At 43.9% G+C, this 24,394-nt stretch overlaps 1 protein-coding gene across 1 annotated transcript in view; it reads right to left on the reverse strand.

Moving 5' to 3' along the window:
• Positions 1-24,394, reverse strand: part of AFF4 (ALF transcription elongation factor 4) — a 44,336-nt gene that overhangs the window by 9,427 nt on the left and 10,515 nt on the right. The window contains exons 2-13 of the mRNA XM_057382735.1: positions 18,214-18,340; positions 16,012-16,788; positions 14,681-14,725; positions 13,772-13,858; positions 9,499-9,535; positions 8,129-8,177; positions 7,029-7,049; positions 6,421-6,475; positions 5,426-5,463; positions 4,915-5,077; positions 3,580-4,497; positions 1,293-1,381 (exon numbers count right to left, since the gene is read on the reverse strand). Coding sequence (XP_057238718.1) covers positions 1,293-1,381; positions 3,580-4,497; positions 4,915-5,077; positions 5,426-5,463; positions 6,421-6,475; positions 7,029-7,049; positions 8,129-8,177; positions 9,499-9,535; positions 13,772-13,858; positions 14,681-14,725; positions 16,012-16,788; positions 18,214-18,336 — 2,402 coding nt within the window. The 5' untranslated portion in view covers positions 18,337-18,340. The remainder of the gene's footprint in view (positions 1-1,292; positions 1,382-3,579; positions 4,498-4,914; positions 5,078-5,425; positions 5,464-6,420; positions 6,476-7,028; positions 7,050-8,128; positions 8,178-9,498; positions 9,536-13,771; positions 13,859-14,680; positions 14,726-16,011; positions 16,789-18,213; positions 18,341-24,394) is intronic.

The following is a 24,394-nucleotide window of genomic DNA, read 5'->3' on the forward strand; positions in this document are numbered from 1 at the left end:
ACACACRAAACTTGGATTTTTAAATTTTAAATTAAACACCTTTCTTTTTCCCCAAGATTTTTACTGCCAGACCCAGCTTTGGAGAAAAGCAGAATAATCCTCTCAGTGAGTAGGTTTCTCCAAAGCCAGATTGAACTTGTTTTCACCATTTTATTTGTTCTGACCTGAAAACACAGGCAAAACCAGACAAGTTCTAACCATAAAACCACACCCCTGCACCAGTTCTTTACAAAATCCACCTCAAACCCTCCCAATTTCAGCAGTGACAGCCAATGCCAGCGCCAGGCTGTCTGTGCACACCAACAGCTCCAGGGAAAGATGCTCCAGATAAACCTCTGGAACCCAGGGAATGGGAACCTTCCCCAGCACAGCCTTCCAGGACACTCTCACTTTCTGCTGAGGGATGCTCTTGGCTATTCCTGCCTTCCCATCATGATTATTTTTAGAAAATCTGAGTTTTATTTAATTAAATGTCCTTCAGAGACTGGTAGTCAAGCAAAAAGCAGCAATAATGGGTAAAAAAGCAAAATGAAGCTAAAAATTCCTTCTACAGCTGCTCCCTGACAAACAGTAAGACACTGTTTGACTGAGAATGGGCAAACAAGAGCTGCAGCATCCAAAGTGCTGCAGCTTCTCACACCTTTGTACTTGGCAGTTACTGCCTGGACAGGAATATTTTCCATGACACAACAACACCAGTTTTCAGCTGCTTGAACTGAAAAGTTTCAAAAAGCAGTGGAAAAAAACCTTTGTCTTTCCTGTGGATTAACACTGATCAAGAAACAGGTGTTGCAAAAAGCAAGAGAAATCCAAAAATAACATTAAACAACGGCACTGATTTGTTAATTCCGTATTATTTTGCTTTGGTATCACTCACACTTTTCTTGCACTAACAAAGCAAGGAAATGGGAGGTTGAATCCACGAATTCACAGCTCAATGCCTTCACCTTCCCAAAGAAAGCCAATTCAGGAATTTATTTCCAGTTTAAAACTTGCTAAACAGAGAATTACCAGACTGGGTTAATTTAAAAGTGCAGATTTTGATTTCTAAGCCAAATCCAAGCCCAATGTGTATCAGAGAAAACCGGGAAGGAAATATTCCCTCCTTCACAGGAGGGGTCAYCTCACTTTGTCAAGGAGCACAAYTGTCCTTGGCCASTGCTTTGGGKATGGAAATTCATTTCCACCAATTAYTCRTAGAAGCTCTGAAGTCAATTTGTCTGAAGGGTAAGAAATAATGAAATTTTAGCAATTAATTAAGGAAAACTTGGTTGGGATCAGCAGATACTCACTCCCTACTGCTGGAATTCTTGTGTCCTGAGGGAGCTTTGTCTTCCAGTTTCGTTTTCTTGCTTTCACTGGCTCTGTTTTCATCCTCGTTCTGAGCAAAGCAAATGAGAAAAACATCCAGCAAAAATCCACATTTACACATCCCTGAGAGTGGCAATATTTCACATAAAGAGACTTTGTTCAGCTTCACAGTTAAATACAGACCCTWAAAACACAGCCTGCAGCATCTCAGCCTCAGCAAACACCTGACCAGACCCCAATATTGGAACAAAAATGAAAAACCCAGTCTGGCCACTAAATGACAGCCTGATAAAAGCAGCAACAGCCAAGTTGTTCATTTGAGCACAGATAAATTATCACCAGGAAATCCAGGAAAATCTGCCAAAGGCTTTGGCAGGATCAGGAGACAGATTTGATGTTGAGGGGTCTAAAGAGGTGTCTGATGAATGCCAGGACAGGGTAAAATCTCATCAGTCTATTAAAGTCAGCTCAGAGATGCTGAAGAGCAGGAATTTATATCAATTTAATCCTCAAGTCACAGGGTCTCAAAGGTAAATTTCTAATCAGCCTTTCCATGCACTGGAGGGATCAATTGAGTGAATCAGAAGGAAAGTGAGGCCTCCCTGGGTAAATCACTGGGTAACAAACCCCAGATYCAAACCCCAGAGGTTCTGGTTTTGTTCCTGATGCTGCAACCTGAGAACTGTGAGCAAGGAAAGGCAGGAAATGCAGAAATTCAAGGGGTGCCCCTTGTTCTTGGAGCACAAACCTGAAACTGCAGGGCTGGGGGAAAGGGGGACCTTTCCTGCCTCACATGGGTTTCATCCTCCTGGGAAGGATCAGAGTGATCTGAGGCTCCACAACATTTAACCACCACTGTTTCTTGGGACAGAGCCTAAATAAAACTGGTCTCACCACAGCTTTCTGGTCTGGATGTGAGAGCACAGATCTTTAATGCTGTAATTCCCAATGTGTAGTGAAAGGCAGAACTGGCCCAAGAGAGAAAAGTCAGGGAATTCAGAGCATTGGAAAATGTGAGTGCATTCCAAGAACATCAGGAATTACACAGTAACACCATCAAAAAGTAATTATTCACTGTACTGGTCAGAGCTATTCCATTTTTACAACAGCAACTCATTTCCTTAGCCAGAGAAAACAGGAATCTCAGTTAGAACAGCTCAGGATCAATGTGCAGGTACATGTCAGGGCTGACACTGACTCCAGCAAGTGATCGAGTTCACTTTGGCTGCTCAGCAGGAAAYTGAAATGATCCATCTCCTCAAATGACTCTGGGAATGACCTCACAGAACCCTGGCATTGCACACACCAACATCTCCCAAACCCTTTTCAGATCCCTTGGACGTGGCRCACTGAAATGTTCACAGAGCAGCACAGGGATTTTTGAATGCCTGCCCCAGGGCCTCGCAGCCCTAAACTCATGGAAACCAGACTCCCTGGATCTCTGAGCCCCTCTGAGAGCCCCAGGTTTGCCCTTTATACAGAGTGTCCCCATGCTGAGCTTTCCAAAGCAGTTTAAAATTACACCAGCATCGAMTTCTCACATTCCCCACTCCAAGAAGATCCCTTCTATTCAGTTCCTCCACTGACTCCTGCCCATTTTACTGCCCCCCAGCCATTCCTGCTTTTTACTCACAGCTGGAAAGATGAAATGTTTTTTTGGAAATTAAGTATTGTTATGGAGAGACCCCCCTGCTYGCAGTAAAGCAGCACCTGAGATGTTTTCTGCTGCTGCCATGCCCAGTCCTGCCCCATTCCTTATCCTGGCAATGGGCAATTCTATGGCTCAGGGAGCTGATCCAGCTGAAAACTGACTTTGTGGGGTTTTTCCAGTTGGATTTCCCATTGAATCAGCTGCCTGAGCTGGCATGCAGAGCACCAGGGGCTGCAAGGTGAGGYAGGAGAGGGCTGGATGCAGAGCTCAGGGGCACAGGATCTGTCACCTCCCTGAGCTCTGGCTACAGGGCTGCCAATCCTACAGATGTTTCCCAAATAAAATCCCAACACTCTCCTGTAAAGCACAGCAATAATCACGTGTTCCACCCAAGGCACACAGGATCTGTCACCTCCCTGAGCTCTGGCTACAGGGCTGCCAATCCTACAGATGTTTCCCAAATAAAATCCCAACACTCTCCTGTAAAGCACAGCAATAATCACGTGTTCCATCCAAGGCAGCAAAGTCACTCCTGCCCCTGCCCTGAGGTGTGACCTGGATTTTGGACACTCAGTGCACGGAGGGCTGAGAGAACAGTCACTCTCCCCAATCCTCACCTGTTTGTGTTTCCTTTTGCCCTTGGTGGAGCTCTTGTCCGAGGGCTGTTTYTGGGATTCCCGGCCGTGTTTTTCGGGAGCGCTCTTCTTCTCCACCTTGGCAGCATCAGCATCCTTGTAAGGCTTCCCTGGTATCCTGGATAAGAGGCTCAGGTCAATCTTCACAATGAGTGGGTACCTTTCATCAGGATCACTCAGTGGGGACAGAAGCTCTTTCTCTTCCATAGGAGAGAACATTCTTTGCCGAAAAAAGCTGTCATCCTCCTCCATGGAAGATTTAACAGGAGTCCTATTGCTCTCAGAGTATTTGGGTGTTTGTGAGGAAGGAGGCAGACTCTCATTTTCATCTGAATCAGAGGATGAGGTATCTGTTTCGATGAATTCCCTGGATTTCTGGGCAGATTTGCTTGAAGCCTTGTATTTCTTTTTCTCTGTTGTAGGCCGAGGGGAAGACTTGGGCTCTTTCTTTATATTGGGTTTCCTGGAGCCTTTGGTGGCTGCCTTGTGCCTGTTCGAAGGGATATTTGTTGCCATGTCTACTGGGGTTTCACTTTCTATTTTAAGACCTCCTCTGGGCTCTTCCACAGATGTCTTTTCTGCTTTCTTGGGCTGTTTTTTCCCTACAGTCCTCCTCTGAGTCGAGCTGTCGCTCTGGGCAGGTGATTTCTGCCTCCCACGACTGCTCTCCGAGCCCTTCTGAGTGGGTTTGGAATCTCTCCCTGGTGTGGAAGAAATGGAATCCTTGGATCCACCTTGCTCAGTGTACCCACTCCCTGTACCCTGATCCCGTCCTTCTTTCTTGTAGCCTTGGGAAGAAGGGATATTGCTGTCCACGGAAGAAGCTGGTGACACTTTATGGGAATTAACTTTGTTCAACCAGTTRTCCAGCTGCCACTTGTTCGTGGGCGGTGGCTCTGGCTAAAAACAGAGTGAAAAYCAGAGTTAGGTGGAATATTCCCCATTTCTTCCATCTTTTCCATGTGGCAGCTGCGCAATGCTGCACACCAAAGCAAGAGGTACACCCAAAACCTGAGATAAATGAACGAAATACAGGCACAAAACCAACAAATTTTCCCTTTGTCTGGAGCACCTGCTATCACCAGGCAATATTTGATGCCACAGTTTTTTAGGGCTCTGACACCACATTAACTCTGCCCTCCAACAGCAAGCTGGTGGTAAAAACCACCTCAAATCAAACATGCAGCGTGGGTTTATCCAGAGAACAGGGACTGCAGCAGAACAGCCCAGCCTCAAAGCGAGCCCATGCTGGTTGCTCCATTATTTTTTAACAGTGCTGATTGAGTGAACTCTTGTGCTGCTCAGACTCAGCCCTACCTCAGGGGATGCACTCTGGGAGGGCTCGTTGGCCTCGCTGTCACTGGAGCTGCTCTCGCTCTCCGAGTCGGAGCCGGAGCTGCTCTCGGAGCCGCTGTGGCTGCTCGAGTCATCCCTGGAGTTATCTGCTCCTTCACTGTTGTGCTGGGAAGGCTCAGAATTACTGCAACAAAAAAAAAGGGAAACTGGGTGTACATACTGAAAATCCCTTCATTAGAAATWACAAAATGTCACATTTTAATTGACATTCASGAGAAAATTCAGCATAGAGTGAACRCAGTTCAGCCTGGAAAGAGAGAGCCTTTGGGTGTTGCTCCTTCCCAAAATGGTCAGTCTGATTTCAATGATATATTGTATTTAATATTACATTTATTACTATTTAACCCCTGATTACATTCTCATCACTTTTCCTTTAGTACAAGCCAAAGGACAAAGATGAATTCTGTTAATGAGACCGAGCCAGKAGTGCTGACTGGGCTGAACAATGCTGCAATCCCCCAGGAATTCCTACCTTCCAGGTGTGCTCCTTGGCACTGTCTTATCGCAGTCCTGCAATTCAAAAAAAGAGCATGAAGCTTCAAGAAGCCATTTTAGGCTGGCACATACAACTAAGTTGCAAAACATCCATTTARAGCCTTTAATTTTTTAAAAATTTATTCTTTGCAGTAGTTGAAATTTATTTATCTGCATTTTTCGTATACAGAAGGAAGAGCAGAATTGTTTTCTCCAAGTTTTCAGCACAAATCTCTATATTCTGACTACAACCTGGAGAGATCYCCATTTCTACCAGTAATTAATATCATGTTTCCATCTTTCTGAATCAGGTGATTCAGCATTTCACAAGGATTTTCCTGAGATGCCCCGGGTAATTGGACTTAACCAACTCCCAGTTTTCCACCTGAAGAAAATCAAATACCAGAACTGGAACAGGAATAAAAGAAACCCCAGAGCAGTGTGGGTTACTGGGCAGCACAGACATATATTTTATTTTTGTTAAGCATGTTAAGTGCCAATCTGGCAGAAGCTTACGAAGTTAATCCTAAAAAGATTAAAAAATAAATTGTTTTATAAAACTAAAGGTGCAGCTGTACTCCCAGGGACAGACAGAGCCCCTTGTCACCCCAAACATCCCAATGCACACTGATGTTCACACCATGAGCAGCAATGGCAGAACACAAAGGGATTCATCTTGAATTAAGGAGCCATTCTTTTAAAGTGTCTTCTTTTATATATTTTAAAGTGCACTACTGTCATTTGATGCTCAGAGAAAGCACATGTGAAAYCAGTTAGKWAGGATTTCTAGGTAAAAGCAAACTRTTTCCCAAAACACAACATTTCAATCTGTTTTCAGAGAATTTTTTRCCATGGTTACACTTAGGAATACCTGAGGTTTGTCTAAAAACATTCCATTAGATTTGATTTCACGGATCTCCTGCTGAGCTGCCCAGTTTGCTGCTGGCCCCTGGATGAGTGCAGTGTTTTTTGGAAGGGATTCCAGGAACATACCTGCTCTCCATCGCTGTCTTCACTACTGCTAAGTTTTAAGTCATCTTTCAACATACTGAGGGAAAAGGGAGAAAGTGAGACAAGTTTTTCCAGGTACTGTAATTACTTCCAAAGCATTCTGCTCGATTTCAACATGGCACTGTTTACCCTGCACAGAGACTGCGTGGGTGAGAGCCACCAGGTACCACTCATGGTTAAGAATGGTGAGTTGAGTCATTCTTTAGARAAGAATGAGGATTCAGGTACTTTGGCTCCTGAGTCCATTCTGTTAAACTCAGAAAGGAAATCTGACACAATTTACTGGTGTGGGAGGAGGGAACTGGTGTATGTTCAACTTCTTACACACAATGGCYAAGGATTGTGTTTGAAAGGGAATAAAGAAAGCCAAGCCCAGTGGCTGCTTCCTGTCTCGTGGCAGCAGTGCAACTGTCCTAAGCCATCATTAATTATTATTATTATTATTATTCAAAGCCATAATTACTTCTGGTAGTCACACACACAAAGTTTCACAAGACTGAGAATACACGAACACAATGAAAACACACAGCAGGGTACGGGGCCTTTGTGATTATTGGGAAACATTTGATGATAAAAATAAAACATCTTACTCTGTCTGGTTCGGTTCRCATCTGCAGAGAGAAAATGAGACAGGATTAAATTCTGATCCTCCTGAGTTTCACAGTGAGCTGCTCTACTGATCATCTGAACACCAACCTCTAGGAGCTCACTGCTACCATTTTACAATTTATCTCCTTTCCAAGGGTTTCCTTTACCAGATCATAATTACATTTAAAAAAGAAAATTTGAAGGTGCATTGTCACATTTAACATCACTTAAAACTTCCTTCTCATGCACCCCAGTTCAGCAGATGTCCCAGGCTGCTCTCTTGTGCTCCCATTCCCAGCTTTGGGAACAGCACAGTTCCCTTTCAGCACCYTCCTAAACTGCTGGGTTTTGGGCCACTGACTGTTTCTATGAATTGAAGGGGGTTTCTTTTGTTTTATTTCTTTCCCCCAGGTCATGAGCTTTTCCAGYTTGCCAATTCTGCAGCAGAAGCACCAGGCTGCACCCTGTGAGTGCATCCCAAAGGTGCTCACTGAGGAATGCCAGTAACCCAGAAAAACATTTCAGACCCTACAGCTTTCATTAACTTACGATTAACTGGCAAACATTTATTTTTATGGGCATTTTTATTTGGGAACAATCTTTTCACTGACTTTTAAGTCTGAGGTCGCTGGGTCCGTGTGCAAAATGTTCGTCAGGGAGTTAAAGACTGAGCAGAACAAACCTCCCAAGATCCCAGACCCAGTTTTCTGTCTCCTCCARTTTAAAACCTTTCCTCATCCTGAACTTGTGCAACCTCTAGCTGACAGCTCTGCAAGGCCTGTTAGGGATCAGCATGGGATGGGACATTTCTCATTCCCAGGCCAATTCCAAGGTCCAAACTCCTGCACAGCTCTCCTGGCAGCWGACAGGAAAATGTGGGAGCAGAAAAGCAGCTCAGGGTATTTTTCACTCACTCCAGTGAACAATATTTGGTCTTTTGTCCCAAAAAATCCTGCTGGAACACGATCCTCTTTTCCTGCCAGCCAAGGAGAAGGATGCTGGAGTGTCTGAGCAAGAAATGCCACATTCTAGCAAACACTGTTGTCTCCATCTTTTGAAACACCACTATTGTCTGTGAAATATTTTCTCAGCAGCCACTTACGATTTGGATTGATGACCATTGGATGTTTTGGATGAGGGATTGTATCGTTCTAGGAGAAGAAAAGAAGAGAAGCACAGCTGAAAACTCAGGCACAGCAGAAGGAATCACCCAAAGGTGCCCCAGGGATTCAGTGATGGATCAAGAAAGGCCATGGGAGGCACAGGAGGGAGCAGCACTGGGTGACACCAGGTACAGTCTCACCCCAGGCTGGAGGAGGGAGGAAATGCAGAGGACACCAAACACAGCGAATAATTTAACTGAGAAAATAGAGAAAATCATTTAAATCATTGCTCTCTAAACCAATGCACATCTAATTTGTTGTTAATGGTGTGAAAAATTATTTTGCTCATACCAAGACAAAGCTATTGCTTTTCACATGCAGGATATGGGAACAGATCCATCTGAGCTCTGACTGCTGCAGAATCCCCACTCACATCCCAAAACCCAACTCACACCAGGAATACACCCCAATAAAAGCTGCTTTGCAGTTTGGGGATTTTCCCTTCCCTTTTCTCTCATTCTGATAAATAACTGAGTGGAGCTCAACAGAGACAAGAACTGAGGCTTTTCCAAGCTCTCCAGACAATCCAGCCAGGCCCAGGAAACTGCCTCTGGGTTTAATTAACCTTGGCTCTTCTTTTCCCCACCTAAAGATCAGCTGCTCCTATAACGTGAGCCTGTGGTTTAACATGATGGAATTAAGTGTGAATTTGTTTCCTTAATTCCCCACTGTATCAGGTGTTCACATTAAGCTGCTTGTGAATAYCTAAGAATAAACCATTCTTCTTTTACTATTTAAGCTGTTTAATCACTTTAAGAGAGAGTGGAAGGACTTTTGGAAGGCAACAGCACAAATTTAATTCAATTTTACCTGGCATTTACCTGAGTTTTGTGTTAATTTCAGTACTATTCTAAATAATGACACAGTTAAAAGAAATAAAAGCTTTTGTCTAAAATCCAGAACTGTATTTTGGGACAAGCTCAAGAATATTACTCAGCACATGATGGAAGTTCTTGATCAGTTCTCTCTCCTGATTTTAAAATGTCAAAGTAAAAATAAACAGTGAAATTGCCATGTGCTTTYTGTAAGAATTAGATCAATTAAAAATACATTTTTTTTCCTAGAGCACAGCAGCATTCCAACTCAATGATAACTTTCAAGATCTGAACAGGAAATGCAAAAGAAAGTCAAGCAATTGTTTAATAGCCTAAAACCTTGAGAAAGCTGAGAAAATGTTAACCCAGACTCCATCCTGTGAGCAGTCTGGAAAACCTCATTTCCTAAAAACCCGTGACACATTAGGAGATGCTGAGAACACCGAAGGGCAACGAAAACATTCAACACATTCCAGCAAATTTAATGTACTCACTCTGCTCTCCAGTGCCAAAACTGGACTGCTGAGATTCCTGGGGGAATAAAAGATCATAAGTGGGTTTTTTTAGTGGTAATTTTAACATATTAAAAACCAGGCTGTAAGGAAGGTATTCTGTATTCCTTCTACCTAATGGGTGATATTTAATCTCTGGAGAAGGGGAAAAAATAACAACAAGGGAAAAAAGGGATTGTTTCTCTGGGCCCTGGGGCAGCCCAGGTGAGGAGATCTTCACACTCCTCTTCCTCACCCACTGCCTGCTGCTCCCAAGAGCCATGTGCACAGCAGGGCTGCAGCTCCCAAATCCTGGGTGAGCTCCAGCAATCCCCTCCTGCTCTGTTTGGATGGAGAGGAACTGTTCAGGATGTTTGTTTATGCTCCTCATACACACACAAACTGTGCTGCTGTTGGAAGGATTTTCCTTCCAATTCTTTTCTCCTCGTTTTCCTTCTCCAGGAAGGAAATTTCCTTCTCCTTGGGATTGCCATGCCAGAAACCCCAATTCTGAGTCCCCAGACACAGCAGATGAGGAATTTTTTTGAAACCCTAAACCACTGTTTTAACAAACAAACAAACACACAGAGGCTGCTGAGCCACTGCAAAGCCCCTTCCAGGCTGCAGTTCCTTTTGGAAATAGGACCTTCCTGACCTCATTTCAGAACCAGGACAACTGCTGGCCCCAGAAAAACAAATCGAGTCCAGTATTTTCAATTTCTAGTTCTATACACACATTTCACCTACATGCTGTGACAATRGCAAAGCAGAACTACAGTTCAACAATAAATTCCATTTTTCCTGCTACACCTGTGATCTGGTTTTCCCTCCCACCAWGCCAGTGCCAGGCAGTGCTTACAGARCAATTTACAGAATGGAAGTTTTTAAACACACAAAAGCTTTACACAGCAAAGCACCCTTGAGATGTTTCCAATTTCCCTCTGCTTTGTATTTCAAAAATGGAACAATGYATTAAAGAAGARTTTTGTGGATGGGAACTTCCTAAGRAGCTTTCCTTGGGAGGTGTTTCAAATATCTCTGATCTTAACTAACTGAAAGGAAGGGACAATAAAACAATTTWWAAAAAAATTAAAGAGCAAAGCAAAGATGGAGAGAAGTCTTGTGACTTTAGCMGAAAGCAACAGCCACACTTCCTTCAAAAGAAATCCATTTTTTATCATTTGCACAGGAGGAGGCAGGTGTGAATCCCTGGCTGCCTTTTGCCACCGGCAGCTCAGCAAAGCCAACAAATTGAGTGAAAACAGAAATAAAAATCACAAACTCCACAATCCCAGAGCCACAGCACTGGGAAGCACAGGATGGGGAACTGGCACCCCTTCCAGCAGCAYGAGGATTGGGAATTCTGCACAACACACCTGCCTAATTCCTCACTTGAGTCAACTTCCTATTGCAGAGACAAAGCACAGGCTCCCAGCTAAGTGCACTTTAATGAGGTGTTAGGGYTCAATGTGCAACTTTTTCCAACTCCCTTGCCATCTACTGGATCCATATTTCTTTAAGAAACTCAGAGACTAAAAAAAAAAAAAAACTTCCAGCAGCTTCTAAAGGTCTGCTTCAGAAAGAAATTCCAAACAACTGAAAGGAAGGAAACCCTTTTAAGCAAAGTATAATGGACTGAGGTTACACAGGGAAGACACTGGAGCAGGGAACAAAAACCCTGATAAAAAAAAAACCTGGAGAAAGGAATTCTCCAGCTGGACAGATTCCCATCACAGAGCCCTGCCTGTGGGGAGCATTGCTGGAGTATCTGACTGGGAGCCACGGATGAAGTTATGGAGTGTGAGGTCACAGGATAAYATTTTTTATCAAGGCACAGGAATCTGCATTTTTCCATAGCATCCATAAAATTTTCCCTGACCTAATTTCATGGAGTTTTCTCTTCTGATCCAAAGACTTCCTGGGAACTGTGAGATGTATTTATAGTAATCAGAGAGGCCCCAGCCAGGAGTTTGGGCTCCTTCAAATTACTCACTCCTTGCACACAGGAAAAGTGATCCCATCCCAAGAGTCTGACAAATAAAATCGAGYGATCCACCAAGGGCAGCTCCATTTCCTGTGAGCAGGAAAAGCACCCCAAGCTCTGTGAAACACTTCAGCAGAGGACTGGCAAGAAATGCAGCACAGCATTAGAGAGAAGGAGTTTTCCTCCAACAACTGCTTGATTAAAGCAAAGCTCTGCTATGTTTTGTTTGGTGGATTCTGCTCTGGGCCCAGACTGCACAAGCCTATGGCTCACTAACTCCCTGGAATTCTGCAGAGCTGCAGCTGCCAAGAATGACAGAGGGGAGAAGGCAGAGGAAATTATAGGCTTTGGATGCAGAGAGAGAATTTGACAGAGTTCCACGGCTAAGATGTGCAGCCACAAAATAAAAAAAAAAAAGCTGGCAAAAAGTCAAAAGACACGGTGCAGCCATAAATGGATTTTTTTTGCAAACTGGGTGAAAAAACACAATCCAGGTTGAGAGGTTCAAAAAGTCCTCCAAGCCACCTTTTCTGCTCAAACACTGCCAGAGCTGTGCAGTGTTACGTGGTCTCTGTGTCACAGCCACACRGATTTCTGCACACCTTCCTCTTCCAAACTCAGTCAAGTGCAGGGAAACTRAAAATCAGCAATCCCAGCAGCCCCACAGGCAAAATGCAAAGGGAGAATATCTCCCTAAAGGTTCAGGAATGAGTACTCAAAGCAGTGGAATAAGGACCTTTGTTGCTGAGGAAAGGTGTGGAATTTTTTTCTTTGTAAGAAGAGGTATGAATTATTTCCAGGCTGACAGTTTTATGTAACACACAAACTCTGAGTAAAAATAATATTTGCAAGATTAACATTGATGTAATGTTAGGAAAACAGAAAACAGGATTTATTTCTAGGTACGCCTTCCAAAGCAAAGCTGAGAACTGAATGGTAAATTCTGCATTTTTTGATTSTGGAGAGAAGCAAAATGCAGTGAGACAAGGACAGGTGACATGGAGCTGGTGACAGCAGCACTGCCCACAACTCTGGGATACCCAGGCAGGATCAGAACCTGAGCTTGGAGCAGCCTGAGGCAGGTTTGTGATGTGCCTTTCCAACAGGGACTGGAACCTTTGGCTGCAAGAAGGTGATGTCAAAGCATTCACATGAAAGGATGGGATTGGAGACATCACAGCAGAAACCTCAGTGAGAAAGTCTTAAAATTATTCCCTCAAATGTTTTATTTYGGGGAGCAATTTGGATCAAACAGGAAATGAAGAGCAGCGAGTGGTGCCTAGAACAGCAGCAGGTCAGAGAGAGCATGGTCTGAATTATTGCAAAGGTAACTTTTAAAAGACAAACAATGCAATTTCTCCACTCTGAAGCTGTGCCAAGTTAGGGGGGGAGCACCCCAATTCATCCCAGGGAGATGTTGAGTCTGGAGAAAAATCCCATTGCTGAGCTGAATCTTTTACTGGTAAGCAGCAGATCCAGGAAGCAGAGGAGGATTCCTGGGTGGGGCTGGGTCTGACCTGGCCATGGCTCTCCAGGACCCTGAGAATTGCTCCTCAGGGCAAACAATCCCAGTGCCCTGAAACCCCTGAGCTGCCAGGTCTGGCCCAGGGGAGGGAGCAGAATTCCTTCCTCAGAGGTGTCAGCTCCAGCAGCTCCCCTGGACACGTGCCCTGGGCTGTCAACAGCAGCAGRGGTGGATTTCTGGCTGGAATTAATTGCTTAAACCCTTCAGCAGATCTTAAGCACACAGGAGTTGGAAGAGGATCTTTTGGAAGGAGTCATTTCTTCAGCAAAACACGTGATTCTTAAAGTGGCTTAATTTTTTTGTAATTGAAAAGGTAAAAAAATCTTATACAACTATAAATGCACTTCAAAACTAAGAGGAAAATTCAGTTTATACAGAAAAGCCAATCTAAATTTCTCACCATTTGCCATTCAGCCTCTGTTCCTTTGCTACGTGGAGGGGAACTCTTGTGGCTGCACACAAAATGGTGCAAAGCATTTTCCTGTTAGCTAAAGGGCTCAAAGATATTTTCAAGCCTCAAAAGTTTGAAGATTTGAATTTGCCATACAAAAATTAAAAAGGTAAGTTATGCTACACATAACTTTGCAGATTGTCTGTGCAAAGCAAAGGAAAACCAARGACATTCTTCWTAAAACCACTSACAGATGATGTGAAGAAATAGGTGAAACAAACCCAGATTATGTAGAATTGAACCTAAGAGTTCCAAMACCCTGATCTGGAACAGGAGTTATTTTTTAACAGCATCCACTGTTTGATTCAGCACTGACCTTTGTTGGAAAGGGGAACTTGGAGGGTTCAGTTTTGCAGGGTGTGTGGATGGCAGTCAGTGGAGGAGGCCAGGAGTGGGTCATCTCCTACAACACCACAAAAAGGAAAAGCTATTAACAAAATAAAACAAAGATTTCAGTTTACAATCTGGATTCTTTCCATTTTCAGTTCATTGTTCACCATTCCCTAAGCTTTGTGTTCAAATTTTCATTTCCCCAATGTGCAACAAAGATTTTGCATGTAAATCTGAATGTTAAATTGAGAGTTATGACACAAGAACAAGCARAAAGGCCTAAATCAATCATCTTGGTTGGCCTGAAGATGAACTGCAGTACAAATCAGAGTCTGATCCTTTCAGAGTGGGTGGGAAGAAGGATCCTAGGAAAGGGAAAGCTGTAAAGTTTGAGGAAAAGGGGRAAAATCAAACAGCTGCAGCTGCAAAGTGCCTTGAATTCCCACAGAGCATCCCCAAGGGCTGGGCAGTACTGAAGGGCAGAGGGAAAAATCAGCCTGGAAATSCTCCAGAGGGACCTGATGGTCCTTTTGTGAGAGCAGACACAGGACTGGGGATCACAGGACGGGTAAAAGGACTCAGGAAAATAACAGAGGTAAAGTTCTGCCATGGGGCAGCAATGCATTGATTATAATCTAAATTAGCAGAATGAAAAACTGTATTCTGCTGGAACAAATGGGTGGTTGTGGTTCCCAGGGAGGAGGAATGAAGTGAGGATCTGCAGGAGATGATGTGCACAGCAACACCAGTGTCCCTGAGCTGGAGGAGCACCTGGAGAACCCTCCTGGAACCACCTGCACTTGGAAAGGCTCTGAGAACTGCARAGCCCTTCCCCTCCTTGGGAATGGTTGGATTTTCAACAAACAAGTTGGGAACAAGAGCACTGAGAACTTACTTTGAGGATTTCATCCACACAGCTCACCTCACCAGAGGCTGATGCCTACAAAGCAAAACTCAAAATTAACATCTCCCAGACTTTCCAGGCACTACAAACAGTTAAAAACAAACTTCAGTCCTTATCGTGACTCACATGGACTCTACCTCGACACAAACAGCCCTTGGTAACTCTTTTCACCCATTTTAATATCAGATAGATTCATGTTTTTATAGCATGAGTCACATTCAGTTATGAAAAACAAATACATGAGATCCGTAAAACTGTGATAATAATCTCTTACTTTTCACTTGACAGTTAAGTGAACACAGCAGTCAGTGATATTAAAAACTTGTGGAGAGGGGAAAGGGAATCACAGCTTTCAGTCATTTCCTGGAAGCAGCCCCAGGATAATATCTGAACTCAAGTGCAGGGCCGTGAATGCACAGGAATGACAAACTGCATTCCCGAGTAAAACACTCATTACAGAGGATCCCAGAAACAGCAATAATTACCAAACTATGAACCTTCTGCAGCCCTGGATGCCACGAGCAGAAAGAAGCAAAGCTACTACAGGATTCACTGCATCAGCACTGATGTGGCAGGCCTTCACAAATGAAGTAATTTCTGATTTYCTTACCTGTGTGCTGGATCTTACTTTGCTATCTGCTGAAATCCCAMGGACAAGGAATTTTCTCTGGCTATCATCATTCAGGCAGTTACACAGGAGATTAAATGAGATTTTATTGTTAAGAAAGGCACTCCCCTTATAAGTGAGCTGGAGTCAGAGTCTGAATGATCTGGGAATTACCAAACTCCTTGMAGTTGTTACTCCAATAGTATTTTATATCCAGCACAACCAATAAAAGTCCTGTGATTATTATACCTTCACACCAAATTGAACATCTAGTAATTGCTGCTCACTTCAAAGGACAATCTGATACARGCAGATTGTATCAACAAGTCTAAGTCAACTCAGCTCCCAGGAACAACAATGTATTTACCCAGCTTGTCAAAATATTTGTGGATATCCTACTGTTTCCCTAACTCCTGACTGCAGTAATACTCCAAGAAAATTGGCCTCTTGTGGTTAAGTAAGCCTTTCTGAACATCTCAGCCTTTATTTAATAAAAATCCCAGGACCACATGGAAGAMGCAGAAGACAAAAATAATTACTTTTGCATGCTCCCCCACTGAAAATACAGCTTATGTGAAGGTGCTTTGAGTAACAAAAACACAATGTTTACTAAAAACTCCGTTTGGGTTAGGCAAATTGGGATTTTGGAGACGCTGGAAAATCCCAGCCCAAACGGATTCACATTTAAGAAGGCAGGACACAGCCAACAACTTACATCCAGTGGCTGAGAAGGAATTTTCAGCTTGGTCAGGTGCGCTTTGCTGCTGGGCTTCAGCTCGTTGACGCCGCCGCCGTGGCTCTGGCTGCTGTAGTGTTCCGAGGATAGCTTTGGTTCCATGGATTCCTGCCCATCCATYGGCCTGACGTAGGCAGTGGGTTTCTGTAACATTGAACTGGACTTGGACATGAGCGAGGGGGGGAAGGATTGGTTCGAGTGCTGCCCGCTGGCGAAGGGCACGCGGGAGGGAGAGTCCCAGCTGGGCTCGGGGTCGCGGGGCGATTTGGAGCGCGCGTGCTCTTTGCCGTGGTGCTCGCCGCCGTGGGCCCTGGAGTGGCCGGAGCTCAGCGAGGACACGGCGGGGGGTTTGGCGGGGCTGGCTGAACGGCCCTTGGAGTGCTCGGAGCCGTGCTGGCCCTTCTTGCGGCCGCCGCCGTAGGAGTCGCGTTCGTGCCGGGGCCCCGCTCCGGCCGCGCCGCCGCCCCCCGAGCGCTGCCCGTGGCCCCCCAGCCCCGCCGAGCGCTTCTGYGACTGGGCCGAGGTGCTGGGCGCCGGCCCCACCGGGGTCCATTTGCTGCTCTGGTGAGAGCCCGAGCTGTGCCGCTGCTCGCCGAAGAAGCCGGGGCCGGGTTTGTCATCGGGCGCAGCGGGAACGGAGGGTTTGGGAATGGCGACGATCTTCTGCAGCGGCCGGTCCCCGATCAGATCCGTCATCTCATCATAGTTCCCGAGCATGCTCTGGATGCGGCTCGACAGCTTGTCTTCTTTGCTGGTCTGGGACAACAAGAAAAATCAGAATTTAAAACCAATCCCAACTCCACTCGCAGATAACTACAGTGGTTAATGTGAATTTCAGGGTTAAGCTAGAATCTGCCTCTTTCTTTGACACCCTTTCCAATTCTGAATTTTAGATTTAACAATTCTTATAACAGCGATTTAACCCCCTAAAATGTAATCAAAATATGTAATAATACGTATTTAACTCCCTAAAATGTAATAAAAATTCAGCAGTAGGAACAGCTGAAACAGCAATAATCAAATAATGCACTGCTGAGCTGGATGCAAGTTTCAAACTTGCAGATGCCTCCTGTCACCTTACAGACTATTATTTCTCTAATACAGAATGCATCAGTCCCAAAAGGTTTTAATTAGCASTAAAATAAAATCAACTTAACCTCACCCCCGTAAGTCATTTTTAATTGGTATTTATATTGGCACAATGTGTGCTGCACACAGTTAAAAGGGTTCTTTCTTCTAGAACCATCTTGTTCTCCAAATCTGGATCCYGGATCTTCCCCCATGCATCCAACCAGTTCCACTTAACTTCATACATGGAGTGGAATTTGGTTATCAGGCATAAGAAAGTGATGGGAGGACAGAAATAATGAAAAAAATCACCAGTATTTCTCAACTTCCCTCCTGCAGGAAGACTTTTCAGTCATATTTCACTTCTTGCAAACCAGCTGAAATTGCACTAAGGGAAGGGTTTGCTTTCAAAGTGAGTTTTGAACTACGTAATTAACATCTTAAATAATATTTTATTAGTTATTYCAGAATTAGGTTATTTTTTCCAGTTCTGTTCAGCAAAGCTGCCTGGAAGGAAACCCAGCACAGGCTTAAAGCTGTGCAAGATCACAAACAGAATCAATTCCTTCAAAAGAAACTAAAAAATCAGACACAAACTATTGGAGTACTAGTTAGAGCTGATTATTCTGTCATATCAAACATGCCAGCATTTCAAATTAAACATTCCTGTTTAAACATCGTCTTCCTGAACTTATCCAGGTCTGGATTACATTGGTGAAAGGTTAGAAAGTTTAGCAACAAGCTAAAGCACCCCAAAAATGGCAATTTGGCATCACACCRCAGACAGTTTAATTGTGTTGAGTCACCGTATAGAAGGTGAAGGAAGGAAAAAACTTGATGGTTTTATTTCCCTTTTCTCATTCCCTACAAAGTTTCTCCTCCTTCCAAGCACTCTAAATCTGCCAAGAAATACCAAACTATGAATCTCCTGCACCCCTGACTGCTGTGACATCCCTGGAGCTGGGACTGTCCTGCTTTATTTTCAAGCCCTGCTTAAACACTTCATTGCCATAAGAGCTTTCTGTCTAACAAGAACACAAATAAAAATAAATCTCAAAAATTAATCTGCACATGATTTCTGTTAGAAAWCCTGCATTTTTCCCAGGAACTCACCACTTTGTATGGTTCAGCAAAGAGAGGAGAGTTGGGTGGGAAGGCTTCGTCACCCTGCTGAATTTCTTGATTTCGCCTTTCCCTTTCTTTCATACGCAGCACATTCCGGTCTTCACGGTTCATGTTGCTACGAGCAAAAAAATCAGTCCTGATCACAGAGGGGGACAGGAGGGATGAGAGTGCCCAGGGAAAAGATGAGAGTGCCCCCAGGCAGCCCCTGGCCCTGTTTGGCCATGGAATGACCCTATTAAGAACCCTCTCGAGATCCACCACTCCTCCAAACTGTCCAATTTCAGTCCCCTCCAAAGGGCTGTAAACCTCCATCCACAGTTGGCTTCTAACAGGGAAACTTCATGCAGCAATTAAAAAAAAAAAAAAGAATTAAAAAAATTCACCAAGTCCTCAGGCAAGTAACTATTTGAAACCATTTCAGCCGCTCGAATCATCACGGTTCCAGCCCACGCTCAACATCTCCCATTCATTTCTAAAATACCTTTTCTCCCCCACATCTCCCAGATGTTCTGCCATCCCCCCACCCATTCAGTCCTTGACTTCTCCTTAGATGAGGGTTATTTTTGGTGCTGACATACCTTTTTTTGGCACCCATTCTCCAACATATTCTAACCTCAAGCTTTGATGTGGTTTCCAGGTCTCTCTCCCTCCCTGACTCCCAAAAGGCATTTCTACTCAAAGCAGTAATTTCAGAGAAGTTCTGGCAATATTGYACCTTTTGCCTCAGACCATATCCTCCTACTGCAAAAATGCAGATGAAAAACCTGCCAATCCCCCTTCTGAACCAATTTCACTTTGCAGTTTGGTCTTGCTGCTTGTGTTAACAGAAATACGTCAAATTCTTGCAAAACACACACACAAAAAAACTGGAAAAGATTCCCCCTGAGCTTGACCCAGCACTGGCACATAAAGGACTGAACAAAACCAGATGATAAATAAGGTGCCAGATAAATAAGGTGCCACTAACTCCTCTAACATTGAATCCCAGGGTGGTTTGGGTTGGGAGAGGACTCACATGTGCTAAACTCTGTATCAGGAGATTTAGAAATGTTCTTTACTGATTTGCAAAAAGCACACTAGGTCCTTCCAGGAAAGAAACTGATGTTCTACCATGTAATTTGCAGCCTAAAATGAAAATGTTGGCTGCTTAGAAAATCATTATTTCATGTCTTTAGACAGCTGKCTGATAATTAAAAATAATAAATTACTTGCTAGAGCATGACTCTGAAAGCTGTGCAAACCCAGCTATTACATTCTCAACAAGAAAACTTCAACCCATCACTCAGGTTTTAAAATAAGATTATTTTCACCTCAGTAACACTTTAGCCTCTTACATTTCTTACCCATTTGGCTTCACTTTGTCCATTCCTCTGAACGCAGTGAAATCTCAGAGCCTGCCCAAACCAGATTGAATCCAGGCTGGAAGTTTAGACCTTTGATGTTTTTTAAGGCACCAGGTTTGTTGTATTTTTCTGCCTTGCAAACAAGGTATAAGCACTGGCATAAGCCAGCTCTATGCTGATACCAAACCCATGAACACAACAACACAAATTTTCTCTGAAAAATCGTTTTTTTCTCCAGTTCTCCTGGAATCTGCTGAACTCATGTAACCACAGGTGACCATCAAGGCTGAGAGAGGGACCTGTGCTCTGGAATGGGGCCAGCAAACTCCTGGGATCATTCTGGCATTGATGAGAAATTAGTTTTTTTAAGTTTGAGGCTTAAAAAGCTCATTCTTCAGACTGCAGCTCAATTTGTTATACATGTAGGATTTCAACACAGATAAATATCAGATTTAATTACAGACACTGATCGGTTAAAGCCAACTGGAACAGTCTGAGTCCATGGCATTTAAATTTTGAGGCAGGGAATAGAAATGCTCTGGTTTTGGGTGGTTCATTCCCACTAATCCACTGAAATCAGGAATTACATGCAGCTACATATCCAGAATATTATAATCYTAACAATTAATTTTACTTCTATATTTTTCAAATAGAGAGTAAATATTAACATAGACCTTCACTATTTTTTACAGAGACAAGCAGCATATTTTCAAATTGTATCAACATTTCCTGTAACTCTAGGACTGCAGGAAAAGCAGCATTTGTGCCAACACTGCCACACAAAAGGAACATTACAGCAAAGATTCACTTGAGATCTGAGCTGGTGCAAACCCAGAGCTGATCTGGCTGTACCTGCCCAGGTCAATGTAAAATTAGTCATCAGAAAGACACCAGATAATGACACTTTCAACCACTCCTCCCCAGCCTTTTGTAATACAGTAAATGATGAACACCCTCAYGGGGAGTCACCTTGACTGTGTGGCGATTTGGTTTAGGTTTTTTTAACTCTTTTACATGTTTTATTAGAGCAAATAGTTTGACTGTGATTCAAGTTAAACTTGTTTGTATCTAATCATCCAATCTCCACACAGAGCTATTTTAAGTGCCAGAGTACGAGACCATTCAAATTACACCAGCATTAAATGCGTAAATAGAGGAAGTTGTGGGGCTTCCTCAGCTTGATACTTCAGACAACTTCCCACTCAAACCCACATCTTCCACAACCACGAGACAACCAGGAGGGAAATGTTCCCATGCTCAGGAAAAGCAAGGAGAGGTGCTTTGAAAGGCAGATGATCTGCTGATCAACATCACCAGTAATTAACTGCAGCAGGTAGGAAACTGCAGAAATTACATTTTCAGACCATTTGTAGTTGTACCAAATCTTTAATACCCACTGAAGTGTCCTGCTCCCACCCTYTGGGAACAAGGACAGCACCTCTGCTCCCTCCCTGGCCAATGAAGAATGTGGTGCCTTGTACCTGCTGCTACCAAGATGATCCTGCTAAAATTCCCTTTTTCCCAGGAGGCCTGAGCTAAAGTGTAAAGGAGGAGCAGAGCCAGGCAATGTCCCTGCAGAAAGGACCAAAGTCCTCTTAGTTTCTACAGCTGGGAAAAGAGAAGTTCAAAAATAATATTAAAAAAAAAAATCAGAAAACAGGCCTAAAGCACAGCAGAGTGTTTCCATTTTTGGGAAGTTGAACCCTCCATGGTTTGAGTCACTCACGGTGACCCACTGCACTTTGCTCAGTCCCTGTGTYTGTGCCTTCCCAGCACAGCCAACCCTTCCCATCTCACGCCTCTGCTCCAGCTCAACAGGAAGAGTTGAAAGCAAGCAGGAAATCCAGCAGGGAATTCACAGAGGCTTCTGACCCAACCTCCCTCTGTGTGTRTTCCTGAACACCATCAGCTGCTGCTCCAGGCACACAGAGAACATCAACTCACCGAGTGTCACCCAATCACCCAGACCACACACACCATCTCCATTTCCCCTTCCCACCTCTTCCTAAATCCCAGCAGGTATTTCTGTTCATCCCTCACCCAACCAGGGCATGGCTTTGAGCTCTCTCAAGCCATCATCACCTTGGAAGTGTAACCTGTGGTATGAAATGGCAGAGTTGGTGCTGCCTTCTCTTTCTTCCATTTCCCACCTCCCATTCCTCACCTCTGGGAAGGGGGCACATCCCAGCTCTGGGACTTTTGGACCACAACTCCAGACTAAAAATAAAAGCCCAACCAGCACACCCACACTGCCTGAGTTTTCTTGGCAAAGCTGTTAAAAGAAAGAGGACCTTGGCCAAACCCTTCTCACCCCCTGAACCACATCAGGCAGCCAGGTCTGGCTCCAGTTCACCACCAGCTCCATCTCTTCATCTTCCCAGACACCGKAAGGCAAAACCATCAAAGGTGAAGGTTGGTCCCAAAAACCCTCTCCCAACAGCCCATCCAGAGGGATCCCACCCCACACACCTCACCAGCCATCAGTGCCTCTTCAAAGCCTSTTTACAACACCTCCACTTCCTTCAAGACATCCTCACGTAACTGCAGGGCTTCCTCAATCTCAATTGGATTTATAAGCAAGACGAATCAAACAGTTAATTGGTTAATTGGCTGCGAGGAAACACCAATTTTGTTCAACAACATTTGGCCATGAAGGATAAACACGCTCAGAGGGAACAYGCAGGATCCCAGCACACCCAGCTGCAGGGGCACACAGCTCCCACTATTTCATCCGTTTTTCTTACAAGGAAGAGGAAGAAGAGCTGGAAAACCTGCTCTATTCAGGAATGATGTTTTCAGGAAGCAGTTTAAAATATACTTGAAGCTGCCTTAATGCTGCACCCAAAGATGCCTGGGAATTATTTCAAATATTCTCTTTACCATCTCAGGAGCTGGCACAGGACATTTCTCCCTGCTTGGGCATCACGTATGGCATCACCACAAATCCTGCCCTAAAATCCTGTGCAGAAGCCTAAAATGAAATTCTGTCAGCTTTTAATACAAATGCACTCCCAGAAGAGCTGTTTAAAAAGGGAGATATTGAAAAATAATTGCCCTGCAACAACAAAATTAACACAAATCCACCAACACACAAAGAGGAACACGACCTGGTATCACCAAGAGTTACTTATAGAAGTCTACATACAGCCTTAACTTCCAGTTTCTATGTGATGGTGAAGAAGAAAAATGCAGAAAAAAATATAACATTTCCTACTAAAACAGAACAGCTTTGACCAAAGAAGCCCAAACAGGACGATTCTCTGGGACAAGTTTAAAGGATAAAAATGATGGTGCAAACAGAGATCAGCAGAGTCATCTTCAAAGTTTTGTAACTGAAATAAGGAACAAAACTAAAAGCAAGAGTTTACACAGAATTCAAATAATATTTATATATGTCCAGACAGAGAAATAAAAACAACTTCTCAAAAGCATGAAGTTCTCTGTTTCTGTCCCTCACCTTCTGACACAAAGGCTCTGTGCCAAGGGAGAGGGATTTGGTTTGGGGTAGCCCTGCTGCATGTGGGATCTGCTCCACCAAAGGAAAGGTTGGTGATACCACCAGGATTCCAAAATTCACACCAAATAACTCAGTATACCCTCAGTATAGGGTGAGGCTGCACAGGTGAACACAGGAAAGCTTGAGCCATCATCTCCATCAGGTATTTTGATGAGAATGAACTTTTCCACAGCTCCATCTCCCTCTTTCCAAGGTTTCATTAGAGCTCTTTGGAATACAATTCAAATACGATTGTWTCAGTAAAATGATAAAAATATAAATCAGTGATTCACCACCGACTGAAACATAAATGTTCCTCATTCCTGCAATACAAACACAAATGTTTCTATCCCACCCTTGACATCAGGAATTCCTGCTGCACACTCAATAGGGAAAACATAAAGTGCCCCAAGAGCTGTCTGGGAACACCTTTGTACATACTGAGRGTGGGAGAGCTTTAAATAAAAATAATAAAAAAGTGACTTGGCCTAGGTCTGGTTAATGTTTGACAAGAACTCCCAGGGAGGGCAGAGCCAGCAGTTTGCTGCAGGCACTTCTCCTTCCCACTCAGCTCTGGAGCACCCAGAAATCCCCACCGAGCACGATGTGCCTGGGCTTGTGCTGCTCCCCAGACAAAGCAGCACAAATCCTTCCCCACCGTTAGCTGAGAGYAATCCACAGCACTGGCTGGGGGAGMACAGCCCCAATTCCAGYRTCTCAMTCWAGTGATGCTGCAAATATCACATCCTGCTCCTGGGTTTGAGCTGCCAGAGTCCCCTTCATCCCTCCAAGATCAGGTTACCCGAGCATCAGGCAGCATCTTCCACCTGAGAAGCCAAAACACAGCCATGGTGGGGAAAAGAATTACAGCCATCATTTGTAACTCAACATTAACCACTGGAAAAGCACCCGGGGATCCTTCAGAAAGAGGTTCTGTAAGTGTAACATTTCATTTAACAAGTTCAGATGAGAACTGGGTGCATCATACATGAGATTCTGCACACAGAAGCAAGGGTGAAATGGGGTTTGGGTTGGAAGGGACTTTAAAAATCACCCARTTCCACTCCTCCCACCAAGGCACASTTAAAGAACGAAAGAAAAAGTGAACATCCAGCAACTGGATTTTAGAAGCCAAGTYAAGGAGGACATTTCCAACTTCAGCCCTTGCAACACAGCTCATTTAAAAACACTATTAAGGCCATATTTTAGTTATTCTACAGCCTAAAATTGTTTATATCCAAGAATTTGCAAGACTTGTTTGATGTAATTCACTTAAGGGACCTTAGAAAATGCACAACCACACATTTTAAATGTCTCATTTTTGCACAGA

Source organism: Malurus melanocephalus, unplaced genomic scaffold (assembly GCF_030028575.1).
Source record: "Malurus melanocephalus ecotype Western Australia unplaced genomic scaffold, MMel_1.1 scaffold_583, whole genome shotgun sequence".
In the NCBI taxonomy this organism is placed as follows: domain Eukaryota; kingdom Metazoa; phylum Chordata; class Aves; order Passeriformes; family Maluridae; genus Malurus; species Malurus melanocephalus.